General features: G+C 45.1%; 1 protein-coding gene across 3 annotated transcripts in view; it reads left to right on the plus strand.

Moving 5' to 3' along the window:
• TTYH3 (tweety family member 3) overlaps positions 1-25,539 on the plus strand; it is a 79,248-nt gene that overhangs the window by 28,506 nt on the left and 25,203 nt on the right. For all 3 annotated transcript variants that reach the window (XM_083800597.1, XM_083800598.1, XM_083800599.1), the window contains exons 2-7: positions 9,618-9,787; positions 18,673-18,784; positions 19,694-19,914; positions 20,683-20,778; positions 23,358-23,430; positions 23,791-23,866. In XM_083800597.1, coding sequence (XP_083656723.1) covers positions 9,618-9,787; positions 18,673-18,784; positions 19,694-19,914; positions 20,683-20,778; positions 23,358-23,430; positions 23,791-23,866 — 748 coding nt within the window. The remainder of the gene's footprint in view (positions 1-9,617; positions 9,788-18,672; positions 18,785-19,693; positions 19,915-20,682; positions 20,779-23,357; positions 23,431-23,790; positions 23,867-25,539) is intronic.

Consider the following 25,539-nt stretch of genomic DNA (forward strand, 5'->3'; position numbering starts at 1 on the left):
CCCATTCACATCACTTCTGTGCAAGTGCAGGAACCCAGTCATAACAACTTGCCTTCCTGTTCATTCAGTGCTAACAGAAGCATGCTGTGAAGCCACTTGAGGTAGATTGGTTATCTTGACCAGGAAAGTATCCCTTTTCTTCTTAATTAATTTTTTTTTTTTGACTGAAGTGCTCCCAAATGCCGAAGTGTGTGCTAGAGCTTGTTAGTTACACTAGAAAATAGTTCAACTGGTGGCTTAATCCTTTTGCCTGATAGCTGCTCTTTAGGAAAGGACCTTTTCACGGTGCCAATGATATGAAGCAAGCTGTAGAAATGTTAGTAGGCACATTAAGTTGCCTTTCAAGTCTAACATTAGTAACAATTTGACGCTGGGGTTCCCATTCCAATTTGGAATCGCTCTCATTATTCTGCATCACTTCATGGTTCAATGCAGGATTTTCTGGGTAAGATGTCATTCTGTAAATGATACAAGAACGCAACCCCACTGGCCCAGCAGTGATCACATTTTCTATTTCTAAGTATTTTCATATCTCTTGGATTTCTACTTGCTTTCTATATTCCTGTGGTACAGTCAGAACACTTTTTACAATCCTTCTGATTGTAAGGAGTTCTGATTCCTTGTTTCCAGTTATAGTTGTTTTTTGTGTTTGTTTTTTTAAAGTGTTTAGTGTCCTTTGCAGATCAGTTACAAGTCTTTCCACAAAGCCACTGCTCTACCCTGAAAAGTCTCCTTAAAATGTGCTCATTTGGTAGGTCCGAATAGACATTGAGTACATTATTTGCACGCAGTGCTTGGGAACAAAGGTAAAGCTGCTGCTTTTCTGTTGGTCCTGGGGTGCCTTTTCTCCCCAAAGCAAATGAGCTTCCTTACGTGCCTGTGTCTGATCGGTGAGCTTTACCGGATCCTGGTTCCAGTCCCACCAAAATTAGCTGGAGGTGGAAGGCTGCAGTGGTGTCACTACAGGGATGAGGCACTGCGCAGGGTCTAGTAGTGGAAAAATATAAAAAGAAGCCTGCCTGACTTTCCAGAATCACTTCAGTCCAAGTAGGGTTGTTAAAAATACCTTCTGTTAAAATGAACTTCTTTCATATGGAAATTTTGGAGGCAAATTTGGAAACTCAGTGTGTTTTTTTTTATCTCGTGGGGTAGACGGGAAATGGCCATACTCGATCTGTTTTTCCCTGCTTTGATATGTCTGCAAATCATGAGATGCACAGAGAAGATGCCAGCAGGATCTGAAAGGAAGAGTGCTTGTGTGCCTGTGCACGCTCTGGATGCAACTGGATGCATATGCTGTTAAGAAACTTGAGCGAGTACCTTCTTTGTCTAGCAAAACCTCTTAACTAATGCATGTGATGTGATATTGGATTACTGAAGGCGATCCATCGAGTCCAAAATAATGTAAAATAATGACCGAATCAGCCACATTATCTTCAGCTGTCATGCTTGTGGAAACTCCTGTCCCTGATGATGGGATGGGCTCACCCTGATGATGGCTCGCTGTCCCTTTGGGCAAAGTTTCCACAACTGGGATAAGATTTTTGTTTTCCATTCCACTTGGGGGTGGCTCTTCACATTTCCGCTCTTCCCCAGTGCTTTGTTTCCTCTTCCAAACAGAAGTGGTGTGGGAAAGCCTCTCAAAGCAGACTGGAGGCTGGCTGTTAATGGGGTACAGCATGGTCGGTGCAGCTGGCAGTAACCTCCCTGCCGGGCCTCTCCTGCTCTGCACGTCTGAGCCGAGCACTGAGCCCAGCCTTTAAACTCTGTAGTGGCTCTCTTCTGGTTTGGGTGGCTGTTCGAAGAGGAGGCGATTAAGCAGGACAAATAACACTGCTGTGATCCTAAGTATCTAAACTGCTGCCGTGTCATTCCCTGCTCCGTCCTGGAAAATACAGGCTTTAGGTCCTACAGAGGAACAGGAGAGAAGGAGGGGGGTGCATGTGGTCATCTCTGCTGAAACATCCTATCTTTCTGTATACAGGACTTCTGCAACTTACAGGAGCACTGTGAATACTTGGGTTTCAAACCATATCTAATAAGAAACAGTTAAAGAGTAGCTAAAAAGAGCTGGTAGCTCGCAGTAAAACACAGCCTCCTTACAGATGGAGGCATGAAAGAAAATCCTTGAGGTTGGCGTCCGCTCCAGCATATGCACAGTCAGCGTAGATAGGTAAAAAATGTGATGTTCCAACACTTTGCTAGATAGTGAGTAAGGGTAGGTTTAATAGGATAGGCTTAATAGTGAGTAAGGATGAGATTTTTTTTCCCCCTAAATGAAGTGCATTGTCTGAGAGCCCACATTGTAGGAGGGGGGAGGGAAGAGGAGGGAAATTGGATTAAGTCACTGGGCTGCAGGCCTGAGCATTTCCTGCCTTTTTTTTTTTCCTTTTTTTTTTTTCTTTTTTAATATACCAGTGCTGCCGAGATCACGTGCTGAGCTGTGCAAGCCTCCCCTGGTCCCTGGCTGCGTGCAACAGGCAGCTTGGCAGCGCCGCACCTCGCCTTCGGGGAGATCCAGGCCAGCGAGAGCAGAGCTGGGGCTGGGGACTTGGCTTGGCAGGGGAATTTGTGTAGCGCCTGGGCTCGGGCCAGGTAACGCAGGCACTGCTTGCTTATCCCCGAGTTGTAGGAGCATTAAATTCGTGCTGCCTTTGTAGCGTGGAGTTTCTTTCCATTATCCAGTTTGCTGGAAAATTACCTTGTGAGGAGATTGGGTTTTAAGGCTTTTATGGGTGATACAGCTTTCTAAGCAGGGAAATAAAGCTGCTTCTAAAAGGCCGAGTAGAGGGACCGCCGTTGGTCAGGAACGCGTGAATTAATCTGTTGTGGGAAGGGAAGGGCTGGAGAAATTGTGCAGGTCTGGCATGGGAGAGCTGAGCGAGCACGTGAGCTGTGTGGGAGACCCATGCAATTCTTCTGTCGCTCCTCTTAGCGCCCTTCGCCTTAATATTCCAAATATTTATTTGATCTTTGTCTTTAAACGAAGCTGGCTAATAGGTTTAACGTTATCTGACCGGGAACGTTAGGAAGGAGTGAACTTCTAAAGCCAGAGGCCTGTTCCCGAGGGGATTCCTTACACATTTTGCTGGTCTGGGATTTGGAGCAAAGACCTGCATGAACACTGATGCGCCCATGTTTTTTTTAGAGCCCTGCAAGGGAATTTGCAGAATCCCCAGAAAGGAAATCCTCCTTTTCAGCGAGAATGCTCATTTGACAAGCTGCCAGTTCTGAGCTAAGCCTCATTTAATAAAGATTTAGTCTGTGGGGACCTGTCAATGGAAACTGAATTTGGTGAGTGTCTCATTCTTTTCATCGCTGTAACGCATAGAGTTTTTCAGCCAGCATTATGGAGGAATGAGGGATAAGAACATCCAATTTAGAGGACCCCCTTACCTCTGGGAATGTTTCCTTGCTGTGTAAGATGGAGATTGCTGAGTTGGTAACAGCTGAGGGAATAAAAGGATTGTTATTTGACTTCAGCCCAATAGGATGCCGGTGTTCACTGCTGATTAGCGTGGCTTAGATCTGCATTTGTGGCAGGAAAAAAAAACACAACCCAATTGTTAAGCAAATCCTTTCTACTGGGTGCTTTCCGTCTCCCTTTGGTTTGTGATAGGAGGTGCTCTGATGAATTCTAGCACCTGTCCCCACGCAACCTATGGAAGCTGAGGTGTGTAGATGTACCTGCACTATAAATTGTTAAAGCACAGTCTCAAACAAACTCTGGCAATGATTGTATTTCGTGCTTGTTATTGCAATAAACCAACTATCAGCAAGGTTACATCTTTCTGGCCTCTGCGTTGGTGGCTTCTGTGAATTGTAACAAATATAGGGGCAGTGTTGAAAGTGTTTAATTATGAAGTAAGGGGTCAGAATGTTAACGTGGAGGAAATGATGATAATTTCTAATCAAACTAGCCTTGTTCTCAGTCGTTGCATGTACAAGGGCACTTGAGAAATTAATCTGAATTAACTGGAGGAATAAATTCAAAGCAGATTAGTTAAACCACTTTAAATGCACTAAAGTGAATTAAACTGCACTGAATTAAGACCATTCTAGTTAAACTACATTAAACCCCTGTGTGAACACTCATTTGTAATTAAAGTGACTTTAGTTCACGGCTCTAATTCCAATTAACTCTGGAATGCCCTTGCCCGTGTAGATTGCCTCTCAGCATTAAGGAAGCTAGCTTGTGTATTTAACCAACCTGGTTAACCTGATTTGGGCTATCTAGTCGTGTTAGATGTTTCAACTGTTAGATCTGTTTTATTCCGGTGTCTGGTGTCTTGTCCTTAGGTGATTAAATAAAAATAAAATAAAAATGCATGACGTAATCCTTGGCATTTCCCTTTTTTTTCCAGCAAGGAAAGCCAGTAGCCAAAAAAGCCAAAGGCAAAGCGTTGGCCTATATTGCTGCTCCAGTGTGGACTTGCTCTTACCGCGTGTATCTGTAATCTGCCGCGCTTCCTTGCAGCGTGCTTTCCCTGGGAGATGTCTCCAGAAGGAGATGAGGCGGTGGAACCTGTCCTCCGTTTCCATGGTGCTCTTCCCCGCTGCTGCGGGATCCCGAGCGAAGGAGAATACATCTCAGTGCCGTGGGAAAAGGCTCTTCCACAGCACGTTTCCTGCGCAGCCTTGCTTCTCTGCTGTGCTGAACGCAGCGATTGGCCTGGGAAGGCCTGTCCCCCAGGCGGAGGAGATATGGATGGTTTAGTGCTGAGATCAGTCGTGGTTTCCACATCCTTCCCCCCCCGGCCCCGCAATTACATTTGCCAATACGTGGCTGGCTGTGTTCCCTAGAAAGCCTGCGTCCTTCTGTGGAGGCTGTGGGATGAATGACATCCTGAGACGTTCAGTGTCTCGACAAACGCCACATACAGCACTCTTCACCAGAAGGGAGATGAAACGAAAATCGAGCCTCTGAACTCTCAGCACGATCAAAGCGAGCTGATGAGGGGTCAGAATGTGCTGCTTCTGTTGCCAGCATTGCACAGAGATCAGTTTGGTAGGACGTAATTATTTATCATCTGTGAGTACATAAGCTTCTCAGATGTTCCGAGGTCTGCAAAAAAGGTGTAGAAAGTAGTGTGGGCATGACACTATCCCACAGCAGTTTCTTTTCTTGCTAAGAAGACTTCCGTCCTTGATGGAATAAATAGAGATGAGTGCTGCTTTGGCAGCAGCCCAGTTTGCTTCATTTGTTCTTCTGGGCGAACGTTTTTCTCTTCCCACACTCCTTTAACCTCTTCTCTCTGTTCTATTATCGCAATCTTAAGTCACTGCATGGAAATCCAGAAGGAACATTAGTTGCAGATTGAGTGGAAAGCTTTCTCTTGGCAAACGCTAACTTTAAGGTAAAACTATAAACAGCTCTCAATCTGGCAATGATTAAGACAGCTGTGTTGCTGAGATGCTCAAAAGCTATAGCTGGTGGATTTTATATTTTGTCCTGTGGGTTGGAATTACAAAGTTTAAGATGAAATAATTTTCAAATTACTGATGGAAGATTAAAAGCAAATCTACATGCTTTTCGGGAACCATCTGAAGACTTTCAGCTTTCCTCTCAAGTTTCTTCTTGAGGTTTTAGAGGACTTTATGACTAGTAGTAAAATAGCAATGCTATCCAGAAATAGCTGTCATCTATTTCATGTGAAGAGTTGCTCACCGTGCCGGACTGCTGTTAGTATAGTTCAGGCCAAAAAAACATGGTAATTGGAAATTGGATAGGCTGAAATTGGTAAAAACTTGTGCTTAATATGGATTATTTGGAGTCTGTGTGTATTCAGGATTAAGTTTCTAACCTCGTGCTGCTGCCAGGGCTTCTTGTGCCAAGTAACCTTTGCGGCAGAGGGGAGGTGGTGGTGGGAGGACGAGGCCCTAAGCCAACACTGCTCTGTCCAGTCAAGGGGCAAACCAGCAGGCTTCAGGCAATGCTGAACCTTGATACTTGTGTGCAACCCAGTGTTTACCTCCTGCATTGCAATGCTTCGTTTTTATTTATTTTTTTGAGGTTTTCGTTAAGGAAATGTGCCTAAATATATCTTGTATATCTCCTTTCTCATCTCGTGTAGATCACTACAGCTCTTCTTGACTACTTTTGTGATTGCAGTTCTTCATTTTTATTTATTTTTTTGAGATTTTCATTAAGGAAATGTGCCTGAATATATCTTGTATATCTCCTTTCTCATCTCGTGTAGATCACTACTGCTCTTCTTGACTACTTTTGTGATTGCAGTTCCTTACATGAGGGCAATTCCTGCTGGGGGACGATGGAGTGGAGTGTACGTCCCTTAAGTGCAGTTTCAGCAGCAGAAATTAGCCTTCCAGGACCACAGAGATCAGAGAGATACTCACGGAGCTAATGATGTAGATCACAGCTGGGAACTTGGGGTCTAAGAGAGCTGAAACCTGCTGTTCGGTGTGGGATTTTTCATCCAGTAGGCAAGTCTGTGTATCGGCTGAGTCAATACGGGAGACTTGGAGGCTGTGAATCGTGCTGTGCTGAAGGCTGATCTGCATCCATGTTCTTGGGTGTTACATCAGCACCCAAGGTACCCTCATACCATGTGAAAACTCCTTCCTCTGTAGAGCTTAACCAGCCCCAGGGGTTTTAGTGGGGAATGTTTTTGCCGTGACCTGTATTTCTTACAGCGATGGTGCCTCTCTCTGCATGGGAACCTAGATGTTTTCTGCCCCTTTTTGTCCTCTTATTCCCATTGAGAGGGTGAATGCCATGAATCCTGGCAACCCAGGCAGAGCTGAGAAAAGCCATTAACGCTGCAGCAGGCTGTTGAGCACAGTGCATGCACAAGACCAAGTGTATTCAGGTTTCACGGTGCCTTTCCAAGCTAGCAGTGCTGCTCGTGGTTACTTCCCTGTGCATTGCTATTAACTTTTATTTTGAAAGAGCTGCTGAACACTGCAGCTTCGTCTCCTGCCAGTCTGGCTGATACCACTTGGATTTACACTCATTTTCAGGGACTGCTCTGTCTCCACTTCTGCCATTAGTGTCAGCACAGTGGTAAAATGTTGCTCCTCGAAGTTGTCTCCATTTTCCTGTAAGGGCAGTTCATGCATCATTCGCTATAAAGGTTCTGGTAGTTCAGCAAATGTTCGAAGACGAATTGATGCTCTTTTGTGGCAAAAGGCCCAGTGCGTAATTTTGCATTTACTTGGGATAACGTGGCCTTGGATAACCGAGTCCCAGATTTAGTGTTGCAGGATAAAGTCTCTGAGGGTTTATCCAGCCTCAACCCCCTTTTTAAAATACTGTTATTTAATCCCGACAAGCAGGCACAGGCATATCTTTGGTTGCGACCAGGCTTTCACTGCCAGCCAGGCTCTGGGTCCTAAACTGACTCATCAGTCAGAAAGATTAATAACCGCTCTGCTGGATGATTTCACTTGTTGTCATGGCACATATCCATTAATGGAAAACAAATATTCTCTGCAAAATGAAACACAGATCTGGGTGTACTGGCCAGCCAACCCTTTTTGGCTAAAGGCTTACATTTAAGCATATATTAAAGCGTCCCTTCAAAGTGAGAACTCCAAGTCGCTTGGTGCGTGGCAGTTTGTGTGTGTGTGCTCTTTTTTGTTTGCTTGTTCCTTTTCAGATGGGCTGTTCCTCTCCACCTGGAACTGCAGAGTGATTTTTTTGCTAGTAAAGTCTCTGGGACGACTTTTCGGTGGGTTCTTCTTTCCAGAGGCAATGTCTGTTAGCGAGCGAGGAGGGCCGAGGGTGCGAGCGAAGCAGCGCAGGCAAGCGGCGCAGGCAAGCTTTGCGTTACAGCAGCCTGAAGCATTTAAAAAATAACCAATATCCCCAAGGAGCTTTGGTAGGCTGAATGTGTTGGTTAAATTAGTACTGAGGGCTTGTACATGGCAGGCCTTCAGAAGTGGGAGAAGTTGGGTCTCCGAATGCAGCTTCCCTCTCGAAGGCCTCTTTGCACTCAGGAACTCGAGCGGTGCACACACCATCTGGCGTAATCATGGGAAAGGGGGAGAGTGCTTTTTCCCTTCCAGCCCCACTCTCTTAAAAATCCCCAAGTTTGGTTTCTACAAGGGGACGGAGTTTCAGCTGTTGAGTTTGGGGAAGGTGCACCTGTAAGCTCCCCGCATCCCCAGCATGCTCGGTGAGCTCTGGGTCTCTCTTTAGGCCGCGAAGGCACCCAGCACGCAGCGACGTGGAATATCTGTCATGCAGCAAGAGAGCCCTAACTGGTGTGAATCTCATTATGTACAGCTGATGGGCACTACAGCCCATAAATACTGCCGTTTGCTGGGCTGGGAAGTACGTTCAAGTGTTTTGTGGCTTATATAGCTTGCCAGAATTCAAACACAGCTGGGAGTACCTATGGAGCAAGCTGGGGGAGAAGGAAGGGAAAAAAAACCCTCTGAAGAGGAACTTGCTGCCAGATTCCCTTGGAAATATTCAAGAATTTTGTTGAGAATCTTGCTGCAACTGCAGCATTCTGTGTTTCACGTCTTTGACCAGGAGGCAGTTGTTGCTTCAATCAGAAGGAAGCCTATAAATATTTTAAAGGAATTTCTGCATGAGGAGAAAAAGAGAGACTGATTTAAAAAGCTTAAACCTTAGCGTTATGTTTGCCGATACAGGTCTATGCCTGCCTTCCCAATATTGGGGCAGCAATAGGTAACTTAGGTCCTTTGCAGATATTTACGCCGTTTTTTACTACATTGGCATTTGTCACTGCTACCCAAGGGTTTGCCCAAAAACACTTCTGGATAAAATAACATCCTTCTGCTTCATTCATTCACTTGAGAAAGAGTGGCTGGATTTAGTGTTAGAATTCATTTTATTTTTTTCTTATTTAACAAAAATGTTTTGCATTTTTGGGATTCAGCCAGGATTTTCTGAATAAAAATAAATTGGAATGGAGTTAAACACTTTCTGCTTTCCTTTCCTCCCAGGGAACATCTGAATAGAAATAGGTGCAACAATACCGAAGCTTGTGACTACTTCAAGCTGGTGTGTCTGTAGCATCTGCATTAGTTTTGCTGTATCTGTATGTGTGGATGGTATGTGGAGGGTTTAGCATGTATTCTAGGTCTACCTAGAATAGAAGCATTGCATGGAGATTTTTTTTTTTTTTAAATTCAATATCACACATGTATAATAAATTCCACCCCCTTTCAAACCTACTCATGCACTTGGATGTCTAATGAATAAGCCTGCATATTTATTCATGAGGATTAAAGAACTGTACAGATAGAGGCAGCTGGCTGAACTATTCATTTATTTTCTCTTTAAATCTGCTGACCTCCGATCTGGAGGAAAGAGGGAGCCCTCCCTGATTCACTTGGGCTGCTTGCAGATGGGGTAGACAAAATGGCTTGGCTCTCTGCAGCTCAGAGTCAGAAGATGGTTTCATCGAGCAGAGAGGCAGGGCAGGGAGAAAGCACTGCTCGGAGCCTCCTGTCTGTGGCTTTTTAAAACAAAACCCCAAAAAAACATATCAAACCACCAGTTTTCAGGTTTGGCCTTCAGCACTGTCTCAGGGCCGAGTCCTCAGACCTCTGGGCCCTGGCTGACGGCCTGCACTGTGGGTGCTCGGTGGTCCCACGCTGACGACTGGTTTTCTTTTCCTCAGGCCCTGCTGCTGTTGGGTGGCGTGGCGCTCTCCTGCCTGGCTCTGGACCTGCTCTTCCTCTTGTTCTACTCCTTCTGGCTGTGCTGTCGCCACCGAAAGAGCGAAGAACACCTCAACGCAGACTGCTGCTGTACAGCATGGTGTGTCATCATCGCGACCCTGGTGTGCAGGTAAGGGTGAGCACCTCGCTGCACAGGGCGTCGTGTCCCGTTTTCATGCTTGGGGTGCTGTGCCTGTAGTTAGTAAATGCTGGCAATAATCCCTCTTTCCGCTTGGTAGGTGTATGTTTTAAATGTCTGTAATGCATTTTCTTCCTCTCTGCCACTTGCTGAACTGCCTAATGGTTTGAGCGATGTGAAAAGGAATAGCTAATGGGCTGCTCTTTGATGCTTCGCGAGTGGTAAATCAAGGACACTGCGTCCTTGGGAGCTTAACACTTAAATAGGAGGGATACAGAGTTCAGTTATTTGATGGGTCTAGATGGGGATTTCTTAGAGTCTTCGAGGCTGGTGTCTGAAAAGAACGACTATGGTTGAGAGTAGATTATGAAGAAAGAGGCACAAATCCTTCTTTTGGGTCTGGAAGTACTGTTGTTTGGACGTGGACGTTCAGATTTTGTAGCCTGTATTAGGCACTGCTACATTTTGTTGTATGTACTAATGTACAGAGCTCTCTCCAAGGGTTGCTAGTTATGCTGCTAGTGTCAGCAGTGTTTCATGTTACGGCTGAACAATAGACACTCTTGGAGATGTTCCTGGAAAACCAGCGAATTTAAGTAGTTGGTGAAGAATGTGAGCAGAAGAAGTTAAAATGAATGAGTTTACATTTTGCATTCTGTTTTTTTTTTCTGTTTTTTTTTCTGTTGTTTTTGTTTTTTTTTTTTTTTTTGTCAACACAGACAAGGATCCCATTTGCTAGAAAGATAACAATGGGGCATCTGAAAGCAGGAACATGTTTGCAGACCCCTGGAAAGAACTTCGGGCTTAGTCTGTTTTGACTTGAGCAGAATGAGTTCTCTGGGATCTGTGGACATTTACACTGAGCACTGAGTTTTCCTGCCAATTCCAAGCATTAGCTACTCTTACCTGAGAGTCTAAGTGGTCTGAGTTGCCCCTTCGCAGTTCTGAGAGCAGTTCCGTGTTCAGAAAGGAGGTAACAACGAGACAATTGTATTTTGTTGCATCTCGTGGCTCGCTTTTTCTGTTAACCTACTGATAGACCATGTCCTAGATACACCACCCTTTTGGAGGCATACGTGTTCCTTGAAGGCCAAGCTTAGCTGTTCAGGGGCTAGACTGTGCTATTAATGGACTTCTCCATTAGAAAGCAAATGGTATTTGCTCTTTCGAGGCACATACTTGAGAGACTAGAAAACCCCTGGAGTACTGGAACAAACACCACAGAGCAGACATTACTATGTTGTGGGTTTAGCAAGCTGGGGATGGATTTGCCTGTGAAAGCCAGGGCTCAGTGGTTTGGAGGAGAGCTAGTGTGTTTAAAAAATACTGCTGTCGTTGCAGGGAGCTCTTCCATGCTTTGCTGATTGCAAGTAAGTGCCTGGAACGGAAAGGCAAACTAGAGAACAACTCAAAAAAAGAAATCTCAACCTCAGACACCTTTCTTTTTAGTGATCTCAGGAGCTTCAGCTGCATCCATTCCAATCCACTGAAAATGCTGTGGTCCTAACCCTTTCTTACAGAAACTCTAACTGATGCTATTTATAGTAGTGTTGCTGCTACAGGCTCTTGTTAGCTATTGTTATGCAGCATTTGTGTCCAAGACAGCTGCTGCAGAGTGTGGTAGTTCTGTTGGCTTTTAATTGTAGGCAGGGTGAGGAGGAGGCTTTCTGCATATCTCCCCAAGTGTGCATGAGACAATTTAAAGTTGGAAGGTCAGCATTTAAATTCTGGTAGGCTTGATGCAACTCCCAGTCATGTCCACAAGCTGGAAACGGCTTAGGCTTGCTCAAAATCTGAACGATTGGTTTACATCCTTGGTGTACTATTTGTTTCTGCAAGTATTAAATGCAGGAGTATCCTTAAAATTAAGATTCTCCTGGAATCTGCAGTGATACTGCCTGAATATTTGTTCTGACCTTTTTTTAAAGTTCCCCTCTGAAGTTGGCGCTTGCCGCGGTAGCAGGATGGTACCATCCCTGGTAGCTGCAGCTGCTGTCCAAGTGCTGCTGCTCTCTGCGAAGCCGAGGTCTGTTTTCTGCCCCTCTGACAGCAGCTGGATGCGACAGCACACTCAAAGCGGTGCCTTTTGGCACTCTGTGCTCGGCATCTGGCTGGGAATGCAGATACGGCTTCCGACAAGCAAGGAATCCAATCTGCACTAGCAGGAAGTCCCAATTAGGTACCAGCAGTTAAAGATCAGTCAACTGGAGATGTCCTGTCCTAGCTGTGCGTGACATGCAGCAGAAGTGCCAGACCGGCAGATGCTGTTAGGTTCCAGCGAGAGGGAACAAAGCTCCACTGAATGTCTGCCTGGGTCAGCAGGCTGACCTGGGAGGCAGTTCGCACCAAGGGGAACAAAGGTGGCTTGGATGCTCAGGCAGTGAGAGGAGCCAGAGACTGCGCTGTTCTGTCCAAGTGCCATGAAGTGGGCTGTTGTATTCCTAGCTGAGAACTACTTTACTCTGGTTGAGCCCAGCCATGCCTAGTACATGCTTATCTAGGTAGTGGTTAAACCCAGAGGGCAGTTTGTGAATCCTGCTCAGTTCTGGATCACTGTGGATCGCTGTTACCTATTTTCCTTCTGAGCAAAAGGAAGAATGCTGAGCCAGCAGGAAGGCAGAGCTGGTTAATAGGAATTCTCTAGCAAAATATCTCTCTAATGAGTCCTCCCAGTTGCTTTAATCACAAAGCTGCAGGAAGGACTTGCCTAGATTATTCCTTGAAAACCTAGTTCATTGCTAGTCCTTACTAAGTTTGATTGGTTTGTGTGTATGGAGAGTTGTCGTCTCATATAAATCCACTCATCCTCAGATCCCTGTAGGTCATGCTAACGCTCCCGCAAGGGACCTCAGCTCCGAAGGTGGGTAGGAAGCTTCATGGAGAGGATACCTGAAAGAAATGGGTGCAATTAAATGGTGAAAACTTGCTTTCTCAAGTGCTAATAGCGCTTTCCCTTGGTGCTAAAGTGCAAGGTGGTAATTAGACAGACAAATTAACATTCCTCCTGAGAACATGAAGTCTAAAAAGGGCTCTCCTTATGAAGTTCCTGTAATTAAAGATGACTTGGTGTAGTTAGATTATTCATTTCTAAAGATGTGATGTGAATGGCTAGTGCTCATCTTTTCAGACTAGTGATTGGATGCCCACAGGGGTTTTCACTGTGTGTGTGTTATGACTGGAAGATCTCTCCATCAGCAGGCATGAGTATGTTCTCCGTATCAGATTAATGCTCCGCTGTGCACATACACCTTGTGTAATCCAGAAAACATTTTTTGCAGGCTGCACTACAAGGAAATGTGGAATTACACCTGATTTCTTTTTCTCTCTCTTTATCATAGAATGTCCTAAGCCCATCCACCTCTTGCATGCAAATAATAGGGAGGCTGTGTCCTTGGGGAAATTCAGCCGTGAGCTTTTCAGGAAAAGAGAGAGGGAAATGGGTGTTTTTTTCTCCAGACGTGAATTTCTTGAGCCTTGTTGAAAAGTGATACTGAAGTGTACATACGCAACATGCAGTAATTAAAATCATAGGGTTGTCTCTGTATGAATATGTAGAAGTCGCAGCATGCTGCTGGTCTGTCTCTTGTCATATAACTGTCTGAAGAGCTGGTGTAGCACATAGTCTCTCCCTAGTGTGCATCCGTGGGTATGCATTAGTAATGACAGTGTTAATCTCAGGAGTGTACTGTTTTCTTCTTTTAACATATATGGGTATCCTAAAACTTACCAAAATGACTGAGTAGCCAAGTGGCTTTTTTAATGCTGTATTGAGCAGCAGGAGAAATTTCTTAAATGTCCCTTAAGAGCTGAGTAGATAGATTTTAAGATTATTCTTATTTAAAAATACCAGCGAGAAGGAAGGCAGGGGAGTGGTAGTGCTAGTGGAAGGGGCAGGAGAGTGACAAAAGTAGGTCTGGGAGGAAGAACCAAGGCTGGGGTGGTGTGGACTGAGGAGCTGAGGCGTGTGTGTGCTGGGGAGGGGAGTGCGGCAGAAGGAAGAATAGCACAAGTGGAGATGAGTTTCCCACAGAAGTGTTGAAAATGCGTTGGAGTATCTTCCAGAGGGTGCTAGGGTGGGAAAAAAGCTGTGTCATTCAGGAATGCTGTTCTTGTATCCATGCTGCATGACAGAACTGCAGGCTTCCCCATTGGGCGATGGTTTTGTCATCATGGACTGGGAGATGTCTGCTCTATCTGAGGCTATGGAGCCTTCCAGGGTCTGTGCAAGAAGCCAGGAGGTCGGTCCCGACCTCAGGGACTTACACTGTTGGGTTAGGATGAGTTGATCTATTTTTACTTTAAAAGAGGGAGCTCAAATAAAAGGGAGCCCCTGGTTCTTTTTAATCAAATAAAAGGTAGTTAAAAACTGGTTCAAATGTTTAAATCTGCTTTAAACAACAGCAACTTATACCGGTGTGTGTAGGCAGGGATTTGAAACAACTGTTGGATTTAGATAGGCCAAATGCAAGCAGAAAGCAACAGCAACACTTCTGTCTTCCCCCGCCGGCGGTTCCCCCCCGCCTGCTCTTCGGCTCGGCTCCCCCCTCGGTCGCAGCGTGGATCCAGGCAGCTGCAACCAGCCCGTGCCTCTGGCCTGCAGGGATGGATGGCTTCCCTCCCTCTAGCATGATAGGAAGGGGAACTACCACAAAACGGCACGGCTTGCTTCTAGGAGAAGGAATGGCTCCGTGTAAGTAGCTCTTGCTAGCACAGCTTACGAATGCAGAGCTGGCATTTGCTGCGCAGTAATGGAATAATTAACGTACTGTCTGTAGGTTCCGGTGGATGTATGCGATGCACATCTAGAGGAATTTGTTGCTTGATTTAAATGGCTTTTATCCTAATTCCTGTTGCTGCAGGAAGAGGCAGATGCCCAGCCCATCCCCGAGCAGCCAGGACCCCTCCCGTCCCCCAGCCAGCCACCCCACATTAATTGCCCGGCATGACGCCAGATGGGATGGAACACCCCTTTGGCCAGTGGGGGTCAGCTGTCCTGGGTCTGTCTCGTCCCAGCTGGAGAGGGACTCTACCAGGGAGTGTAGCCATGGAACAAGGAATAATGGCTTTGAACAAACGGAGGGGAGATTTAGATTAAATGTTCTCAATGCTCGCAAGGCGAGTGGCAGGCCTCCTTGGTGTGCGAGGACAGCGATGCAGTCCGGCAAAGCACCGAGAAGGAATGCACCCGACCAGAAGGAGATGTGTTGTGGGTGGAGGGATAGCGCCGGTGGCACGAGAGACACCAGTGCCCAAGGGACCTCTGGCGCCCAGCCCACAGACACATATAGGCGGTACCACTGGCACCGCAATGACGCGGGGAACAGGCCACCCCCTCAAAGATACAGCGACAGGAGGCCTGGGCCTTCCCATAGGCGCAACAGTGATGTGGGGCAAAGGCAGGAACATCAGGCAGACAGCCGCGGGGAGCAGAAACGTGCCCATAGTCCAGAACACAGTGCAGGACCCAGCCACGAACATAAACCAGACGGCAGCGTTGAACGCATGCATGAAAATCAACCTGGCAGTGGCATGGGACCTGGGGGTGGAACTGGACGACCCCCTCGTTCGGCACCCTGGCCTGAAAACATTCCGGACAGAAGGCATCCCGTTTGGGCAGTCCCGGGCAAGGACTGGCTTGTCCTTCTGCCAAACACCGTGGAGCCCATGGAGCTGGATCCACCAGATGTGGAGGAACCAATGGAAGTGGATCCACCTCGGCCAGAACAGACCAGAGACTACTGCGGCATGTCTTTGCTACCTGCCATCCGAGCACACCAACAGCGTCACAGGAGGGCCCGGCCAGCTCCCTACTTGTTGTCGCTCAGGCTCCATCCCAGGCATTAGCTTGGAGCCACCAAACACCATGGACATCTCGCAGGCTTACCTGCAAGATGTCCTGGCAATAAACAGCTCTGGTGCCGATTCTCAGGGGTTTTGTGAGTGCTTCTTTTTTTGGGTGGAATGGGCTAAAGTTGTGCCAGGGGAGGTTTAAGTTGGATATTAGGAAAAGCTTGTTTACTGAAAGGGTTGTTAGGCATTGGAATGGGTGGCCCAGCGAAGTGGTTGAGTCACCATCCCTGGAGGTCTTTAAAAGACGGTTAGGTGTTGAGCTTAGTGATATGGTTTAGTGGAGGACTTGTTCGTGTTAGGTCAGAGGTTGGACTGGGTGATCTTGGAGGTCTCTTCCAACCTAGGTGATTCTGTGATTGTGTGTGAGTAGTGACAGTACTTACCTAGGTGGTTATGGGCGGCTGGAGGTGGTGACACGGTGTTGGGCAGGACGCCTGTGAGGATGGATGGCTGCTGGGGTGGTTCTGCCTCTGATGCGGTAGAGAGGTTTGAGTCAGTTGCCTGTAGTTGGCAGCACTTGATAAATGGCTCTCTGATGTAAAGTGGCTAAGGTACTAGCAGCATTGTGTCTTTAAGGAAAAAACGACTGCTGCCACTTCACGCAGAGTGCTGTTTCTGAGCCTTTTCCACCAAAAAAAAAAAAAAGTGCTACTGTGGTGGGAATACTGAGAACCAAGCAGCAGGTTTTGGGCACTCACCAAGCCTTTGCTGAAAGAATAGCATTCTAGTAGCTGTAATGGGATGAATAAACATCACTCGCCAATTAGAGGGTTCAAATCTGCATATTCAAAGCCTGGAATGTCCTGGAATTTATTTGGTGTTGACAGTATAAACAACTGCTAAAGTTTGCTGCTGCTCTGGACAATGAAATGGTTTGTCTGAATTTGTTTGCTCTGATAAGACAAGGGGAAATTCAAGCCAGAGGTTTGTAATTGCAGTGATGGGATGCTGAGTGGTCTTATCCTGGGAATAGCTCAGGATCTGTAATCTCGCTAGTGCTCAGGGATGGGAAGTGCTGGTTTTTGTGTTTGTTTCTGTTTTGTTAATCCTCACCACCACCACCTGCACCCTAGGCATGCATTATCAAGCTCTGATTATAGCTGCAACCAGGGAGGAATGCAGAGGGCTTTTCTCTCTTCCATTATCAGCATTGTTGCCATTGTGAAAACATTTGAGGAATGGTGTTCATGAAGAAAGAGACCAAATTCTTGTATTAACACTAAATATTAGGAATTACATACGTGCCACCTCTCTTTGTGTATGATGTAGTTGCTGCCATCAAAGGGAGAGTCTTCAGCTAAGGCTTAAGGGCCAAGCCCTGTATAATTTCAGGAGATTTTATTGTTGGAAAAAGCATGGGGCTGACAGATTTTCATACTGGCTCTGCTTCCAGTGTGTGATCTTTACTTCTATTCCTTGCACATGTGAAGAAAAAGCAGAAGTGCAGCCAGGTGAACTATATTGTTCTGCTCACTGGTTTTGGGGTGCGTGAGACATGGGAAGGGAAGGAGGGATGCTGTGTTCCTGCAGGACAGGAGTGACAGCTTAAACAGTCATTTGGACTGCAGACTGGCGTACATGCCAGAGCAAATCTAGGCACGTGTCTGTTATCCAGACAAAGCCCACCCTGGCCTGCTTAGGTTCATTCCCCAGCTGGGTGATGGCGGTGAAGAACGCTGAATGTCCTTTTGTGACCCTTCCTGTTAAACTAAGACCCTGCACTTCCTTGTTCTGGAAGCTGTTGGTTGCCTTGCTTCCTTCGTCTTTCATACCTCCTTCAAACCACCTCTGTGAGTGTGGTGCTATAGCCCAAGCACAAAGTTACTGTGAGGAAACTGTTTCATCCAGAAAATTCTTAACTTAAAATTAAAAAGAAAGCAAAACTCCTTTCCCCATCCTCTTCCCACACCACCACCACCTTCCTTCCCAGTACCACAACCTTGGTGTCTTGAGAACCATCCCAGAAAAGATTCTGGATGCTCTGAAGGTAAACGTGACATGAAAATGGGAAATGTGTATCTTAGTAATGTTTGTTTCCTCTGAGTTCAGTTGTATAAACCCTTCACAGGTTCTTTCTTCCTCTGTTATTAGTAAAAATGGGCTTGGGAAGAGGAATGGTGAGTTCCTGCGGTAATGCCTTAATAGAAGGGGTATTGCTGACTTGCTTCAGATAATCTCCTGGTTGTAACTCATTTACAGGATCTTCCTCCTGTAAGTGAGGCTTAAGCTAATATGGTTTACTTCATAATCGGGGCAGACTGATATGTGTGGACAGTTATGGCAAATCAACTGATAGGTGGTAATTTGCCAAGCAGCTGGAGTTGAATTGTGTCTGCAAGCTTGAAAATCACTTGCTTAAAAATAAATAAGCTTTTTGTCCTAGCAAGTTATTAAGCTTTGCTTCCAAATAGTCTAAATCAGTACAACTCAAATGCTTCTAATGGAAGATAAATCAAGATAGATGATGTTCATGCATATTTCAGAGTGTAGATAGAGAAGACATGGAAATAGATCCAGAAGACACCACCATAGACAAGTAGTCAATGCAAGCTCTCTGCATCCTTTTCTTAAAAATGTAATGAAATGATCTGTATTTCATGTCCAGAGAAGGCATGGGGCTCCTGGCAGAGCAATGGTAGCACCCATTTCCTCTTGCAGGAGCAAGGTTGGCTGTCTGGATTTCTGCTTGCCCGTGGCTGGGTCTGAACTCTCTAATGGTTCTCTAACAGATTTTCATTCATAAATGAAACGCACACATTAAGAAGGGATGGTTCATTATATGGATGCTATACAGACAATTGTTGGCTGCGTGGGAAATGCAGGAGAACGTTTACAGATTAACTTTTCTGGTGGTTGCTGGGGAGCATGATTACCCCAGCTGCTCTTTGTGGAGACATGCAGCTTCCCTTTCTGTGGAAGCTGCTGATGTGACCACGAAGGGCCTTGTAGAGGTAAGCAGTACATTATATCGCTACCCTTTAGCTTTAACTGTACCCTTTTTTGCCTTTTTTTTTTTTCCTCTGCAGTGCTGGCATTGCTGTTGGCTTCTATGGGAATGGAGAGACTAGTGATGGTATTCACCGGCTGACCTACTCGCTACGCCATGCAAACCGCACTGTGGCAGGTGTCCAGGACCGGGTAAGCACTAGGGGAGGCACCCTCACAAATGGGGAATGAGGGAATGAGCAGACTTCCTCGGCACCTCTTCTCCTGAATCTGTCTGTGCCTGTATCTCTGCCTTTTTTTTGTTGTTGTTAGTCTCCAAGCTTAGAGATGTGCTAAAATTTCCGTTAATGGAGTGATGCTTTCTTCAGCTCTTCTAAAAATATCAGAGCAAACACAGCTTGTTAAATGAAGTCTTCTCTTTGCGATTGTGCTTGATTTAAACACGGCTTCTGATCAGCTCTATTCCACGGACATGGAGGCAGGCCAAAGCAGATGAGTCTGTTAGTAGAATGTATCATTTTAGCACAATTGGTTGTTGCTGTACTACCTCAAATTTCATGGTACCTTTCTGCAACCCTGATGGCTACAGGTACTAATATGAGGTCATCATAACCTTCCACAAACGTCCCTCCACTAGACTTAATTGTAGACATTTTTAACCTGTTTTAGAACTAAGGTGAACAAATCTTAAGGGAAAAAAATTTGCCTTCCCAGCACTAGTGGCTGTGTTCTGGGTTTGTGCTGTTCTGTTCTATATTTTGATATGGAAAATGGCTTTTAAACCATGTTAAAGCAAAGGTACAGGAGGTGGTTAAAAAAGGGATGGCTATTGTGATTTAAGATTTCCTGCTTATCAGCAGAGCCCGTTTAACACATAAAGTGCGTAGGCATGGTAAAGGCTCAGCTGAGATACCATCACAGGACAACTTGCAAATAATCAACTTTATAGATGCTTGTAGGTTGCTTTTGAAGGGTAAGCAGTCTGAGCCTCTTAAGACAGAAAAGTAGTAATCTGGAAGCTGTCCATAACTCACTAGTAAGAATGAATCCTCTTTTACTTCTGTGACTTCCTAAACTTTTTTTTTCTTTGCCACACTATAGGTGTTAGATACCGCAGTGGCCCTGAATCAAACAGTGGAGCCAAACTTACTCGTCCTGGAGGAGATGTTCGCAAAGCAGACGGACTACCTGCACATTATCCAGAAGCTGCAAGGTCTCTTGGATGATCTGGTCAGGCAAACAACCGAGATCCCCTTTTGGAAGAACGAAGAGCTGTCTCTGGAGGAGCTGGCAATTCAAATTGACCTCTATGACTGGTACAGGTGAGTGGTATGCTGTAGTACAATGGTTGTAGCATTTGTTTTGGCCTATTTTGCAATAATTAAGTGCGTGTTCTGGGTGGCTGAGCCAAATGCCGTGTATGTTACTACAGGTGCTCTTGGCCCAGTCCACTGATTTCATTTCTTAGAGCAAAAATGCATTCAGTTTAAATGAAAATGCATGGTAACAGCTTTTTTCTTAATTTTCAGTTGGTTAATTACCAGCTGAAGGGAAACTTATTTTCCACGTACAAAAGCTTGTGTTCTAACACTGGGGGAGTGGTTGTATGGTGCATTAACTAAATAGAGTAGGAAACTGAACTTGTTCCTTGTGGTAACACCATGCACTAACTTTCCTTTTTATTCAAGTTATTGAATAAAAGATCACACCAAGTGTATTCCACGAAAGAACACCTCTGTCCACACATATGGATTAACTGAAGCACATTCTGACAAACGTCTAGTTCAAGAAAGTGCAATGCTTCTTTGCCTGATGGTGTCTAGTTGCATATAACTTGTACAGTAGCACAAGATTAGCAGTCTCATTTCTCAACAACTGTGTATGCTGAGCATGTTGTTTGAATGTTTTTGCATGCCTGGACTCCAGACCCAGCAAATAGCCAGTGCTTTCTGCAGATAAATCATTAGCAGTGGCCCTTACTCCAGGAAAAGAGAGGATAATTTTTTTTCTCCATTAGTCACTTTAACTGCTTAATCTATTGTTTGTATACACCAGTTTTGCTTTGCCAACTGTGTTTTTATTTGCTGCAGGTGGCTGGGTTACCTGGGCCTGCTCCTGTTCCATGTTCTAATATGTTTGCTGGTGCTCTTTGGACTCATTAGAAACTCCAGGGCCATTCTTTTGGGGTAAGTCCTGACCCAGGTACAGTGCAGAAGGAAGGCCAGCTGAGTGCAAGTGCCTGATAGCTTAAACTTCTAGACTATTGTCTGTTGATTTCAAGGGCTTTTGAGGCTGAATGGTTTATATCTGTCTCTTAACGTACAGTGTCTTTGTAGAGCATTGCTCTGTAGATTGGATTAGGGCTACATACGAGAGAGGTTCACAGGAAGAAGCTATAAAACTCAGTGGTACTCTTGTCCCTTGCTTTCGCATCAGAAACAAGTAACTCCTCTGGATAGTCTGCCTTTTGCTGGGTAGCACTGGTTGCCTCTCTTTGCCTGGGAGTCAGCTGGTAGATAGTAATGTGGACATCCTCCCTTGAATTTACAGGTTTTAAAAATTTCCCTGTAATTCTCTACAGTGGTGAAGGCATTTGTTAATGGATGATAAGCTTTGCATGTGTTTACACAGCCTGGTAGCATGCCTTTTGTGTCACGATCTGCTCTTGTTTACCTTTGGCTGTCACACCTGAAGACACTTTAAACTGAGAACACACAATGATTTGTACAGCTATGAGGAGGAGTCTTGTTGCCATGGTACTGCAATATTAATGCATCTTTGGTTCTACAAAGCTCTGCAAATGCTGCCATGCTGAGGCCCCATTACAAGAAAAAAATATATTTCTCTATGTTGAAGCTTGGTTTAATTTGGCATATTTGGCAAAGATACTGGTTTCGTAAACATAATGACAGTTTGACAACTGACATAGCCAAGAGTTTATCCTGGTACACGGTGATACCATTAATACTTGGAATGCGTATTCAGATTTGTTATTTGCCAGATGACTTCATACCTGGCAGGTTATACAGACAAAAGTCCAAGTGTATGCACAGATGGTAAACCCAGAGTTTAAATTAGAATCTCATTCCATGTTAGCCAGAAGTTCATATTAAGGCATTCCCCAAAGGGAGCACATGGCATAGAGAAGCAAGTGTGTCACAGCCAAGCAAGATGGTGAAATGCCAGTTTTCGATCTTTCAGCCAAGCAATCAGTTACTGACCCAGTCATCTTCATTTAAAGTAAAACAACAACTGTGTCACACTGAACAGATCACCACGCTCAGCTGAAGGCACCAAGCGGTGTTGTCCTTATGTCGTAAAAGCACAGAACCTTGCTGATCCATGACTGATAATTTTTGTATCCCTTTGTAAAAAGCATAATAAGATATTTAGCCACTTTATTCCAGAGTTCTGCACAGGGCTCAGTCTGGTGAGGCTCCACGACTTCTGCAAGGCGAATCCCCATTCTGTGAATGGATCTGTGGTCCCTCAGAAATACATTGTTAAACTGAGGAATAGAGCTTTTTTAAAATAAAAATAAAAATCAGACCTACAAATATATTTTTGTAAAGCTCTAGTCTTCAGTGAGACAAATGTAAGAGAAAAGAGATGCCCCTTCCTCATGGAGGTGCTCGCACTAGGTTTGAGTAAAGAATATCTTGATTATGATTTTTTTTTTTTTTGGAGGGAAGGTGGGAGGAACCTGCTTGTATTACAAAGCCTGAAGTAAAAAGCATGCCTGAGAAAGCGAGCCAGTACCCCTTTACTCTGAAGATAGGGATGCATAAAATGATACAGCTTATTAGTCTGCATTCCCATACCTGAGGGAGTTGAGGAGCACTTTTGCCTAAATGTCTCTAGCACTCATACTGACAGCAAAGGTGAAGAGCTAATGTGCTGGTTGGGGAAGTGCAAAAGCTTTTCCCACTGGTGTGTGCTAGCTGGGTATCAATGAGACAACCGCTCCATCATCTCGCTGCTTTGTGTGTCTGTCTTGGCCTGATAGCAGACATTTCCTACTATTTCTGCCAGTAATGAGGTCCGGCTGCCAGAACGAAACTTAAGTCTGTGCAGAGATGTGCTCACATGGCATCTATGTAAGGTATCTAACTATTGCTCTGAGCTGTTTGCCTACAGATGCCTGGCTCTCTCCTTGGGCTATGTGAGGTGCTCAGGTGGTGTTCAGATGCTTAGAGCTGGAGACCAAAGTCAGGTGTCCTAACAGGCAAAGTATTCTGTCCAACTGTCTGTAGCCAATGCATTGCTTACACCAGACAGCCTCATTTATTCTAGAAACAGAAGGATTTTGCCCGATTTTGTTGTTTGTATATATACATACATATATAGGGGGGTAGGGTATTTTTCTCTGAATATCTTCTGGGTTTCGAAAGTAATGTCCAGAGTGAGACTATTTCAAGTGATAGGATTGTAGCCATTTGTCTGCCAGTCTGCCTTCCCCTGGACCACCCCTGTGCCTTTATGCCTTTGGCTTCCCCATTAGAAGCAGACTAAAGGCTTCTCTTTGGGCATCTTTTTCCTTCCGTGCAGCCCCAGGCCAGGAAACATGGGAACCAACAACTGGACGTAAACTTTCCTGGCTGCTGCTGTCTGCAGCATATAAAATGAGATGATTTGTGTGAAGATGCAGTATTTGTTAATTTCTTGGTTTTGGTAATTGCTTTGGACTGCACATAATACATCCTGTAAAAGATCTGGATGCTTGAAATCAGAGCTCCTACATCTGCCATCTGTCTGTCTCCTACAGGGTGTGTTTGCTTGGGGTGTTTGCCCTGATTGTCAGCTGGGGATCCTTGGGTCTGGAGTTGGCTGTCGCAGTGGTAAGTGGCTCTTGTCCAAGTCCCATTCACCCTTTGCTGCAGAGTTATCAAACACAAGATTAAGTAGCTATTGATGCATATTATGGTGTGCCTGTTTTACTGTGTCTCTTGTTCTGAGTAGCTGTCCCAGTAATTTGCATCTATGAGAAGTACAGAGCTACTCCATGGTGGGGTGCACTGGCTTGTACTCCAGCACTGCTGCGGCTGTGTAAAGCTGTGCTAGAGGGGATGGCGATGAGAGACTTCAGTGTCTGAAAAATCCCTATAGTGGAGGGTTCCCTGATGTTAACCTGGCTCAACTGCTCTTTGATATTAGTGTTCTTTGAAATTCCTTTTCCCTTTTGTCTTGTCTCTATCTAGGGTTCCAGTGATTTCTGTATTAACCCTGATGCTTACGTCTCCAAAGTGGTTGAAGATAATGCAGTGCTTAGTGCTGGTAAGTGCTGGGTCTGGCTTTGGCACAGGGAACTGTGGCTCCAGCTGTCACGTAGGAGCGTGACAGTGTCTGAGAATTTGTGGCTATGTTTGGAACCCAGCAACCTGCGTACGGTGGGAAAAGCAGATGTGTGTGGAACTCTGGAAAACCAGTGTTCTTCCCCAAAAAAAAGCATTTATACCCCAGTCAAAAGTCCATACGTACATTTTATTTATTTATTTTTGTCAAAAAAGCGTATAGAATCCTTATTTCATCTTGGCCCTAAGATGGAAATAACTGATATGATGGAACAACAGAAGTCCCTGGATTATTTTCTTTAAATGTAACAACCTTGGTCTTGTTTCTCCTCCTTTAAGTGACAGAACTGTAGCAGTATGAGTGTGCAGTTTGAGTTGTCATTTTTAAAACTTGCTCTTGGGTCTGTATCCCAGCATCTAGAATATTTATTTTTTGTATTTGTTATTAACAAATATATATCAATTTGTCTCTTAATGGTGGTTATAAATAGGAGTCTTTTGAAAGCTAATTTAAAGGGTAAATGAACGGAAACAGCAGGAAAGAGAAGTATGAATTTCCCTTTCCATTATAAATGCAGTATTTTGATTGCTTTGTTTACCCTGTTCCATTTCAAGCAATATGCCTACATCACTGTGGCATTCAGCTGAAGCGCTGATGGATTTTGTGTTTGTCACTCCTAATTTAGACTGAAGTGGTTGGTTGAGATGAGGGGTGCCTCCAATTTGGACCTCAGGGGCAAAACAGATATTCAGAACTGTGGCTTAGCAAAAATATGGCTGGATGCTTGCCAGCAGAGATAAGTGCTAAAAAGGAAAGGTATTTTTCAGGGCTGAGTCTGCTGCTTAGCTAATAAAGTGAGCTTCTCTTTTCTCCCACCCTCTTTCCCCCTGATAATCCCTCTGTACATTTCTGTGATGATAAATCACAAATAAGCCATGATACTGATTTGTAAAAGGAGCCACATGTGTCTTTGCTGGTTCTTATTTGCTGGTATCTGAGAATTTTTGCCATGTGTACCGAAGATCTAGTGTTATTGCTGTGCGCTTAGCCAATCGCTGCCTCTCGCTGCGTAACTGATAGGGAATTAGGTATGTAGCGATGGCTGAGGATGCAGGGATTGGAAGCAATAAGAAATATTTATGTCTGGAGGCAGAATGTAGTATAAAAGAGTACATGCCAGTTGATATTACCACAGTGCAGCTTATTCTTGGAGAGCCTTATTTATTGATTTCCTGGAGGGAAGAGGAGAGAGCCTGGCAGCTCGCAACAGATGGGTCTTAGTAACAAAGAAATGCAATAAGGGAAGAGAATGAGTGTTTAACACTGCACAAGATGAAAATCCTCCCTTGGTTGTGAGGGTGACGGCAATGTCGCTTCAGGTGCCAGCTAGCCTCCGTGTTGTTCGAGGAGCTGAACAGGCTAGGGAGGCCAAGGGGAAATATGTGACACTAATGCCAGCCGTGTACTGTATTAACTTGGTAACCCAAATCAGAACATTTGGGAACAATTTGGTTGACCCTGAGCAGCTGAAGGAACACCCTTCCATGCAACTTTTCCGTTTCACTTGTTCTTGTCGGCTCCTGCAGGTTTTTGCTCCTCAGTATCATACACGCACGCGGAGGCTGCCGGTGGCTGGGCCTGGCACTCCCCTCCCT

The sequence above is a fragment of the Anser anser genome, assembly GCF_964211835.1.
Source record: "Anser anser genome assembly, chromosome: 15".
Lineage (NCBI taxonomy): Eukaryota > Metazoa > Chordata > Aves > Anseriformes > Anatidae > Anser > Anser anser.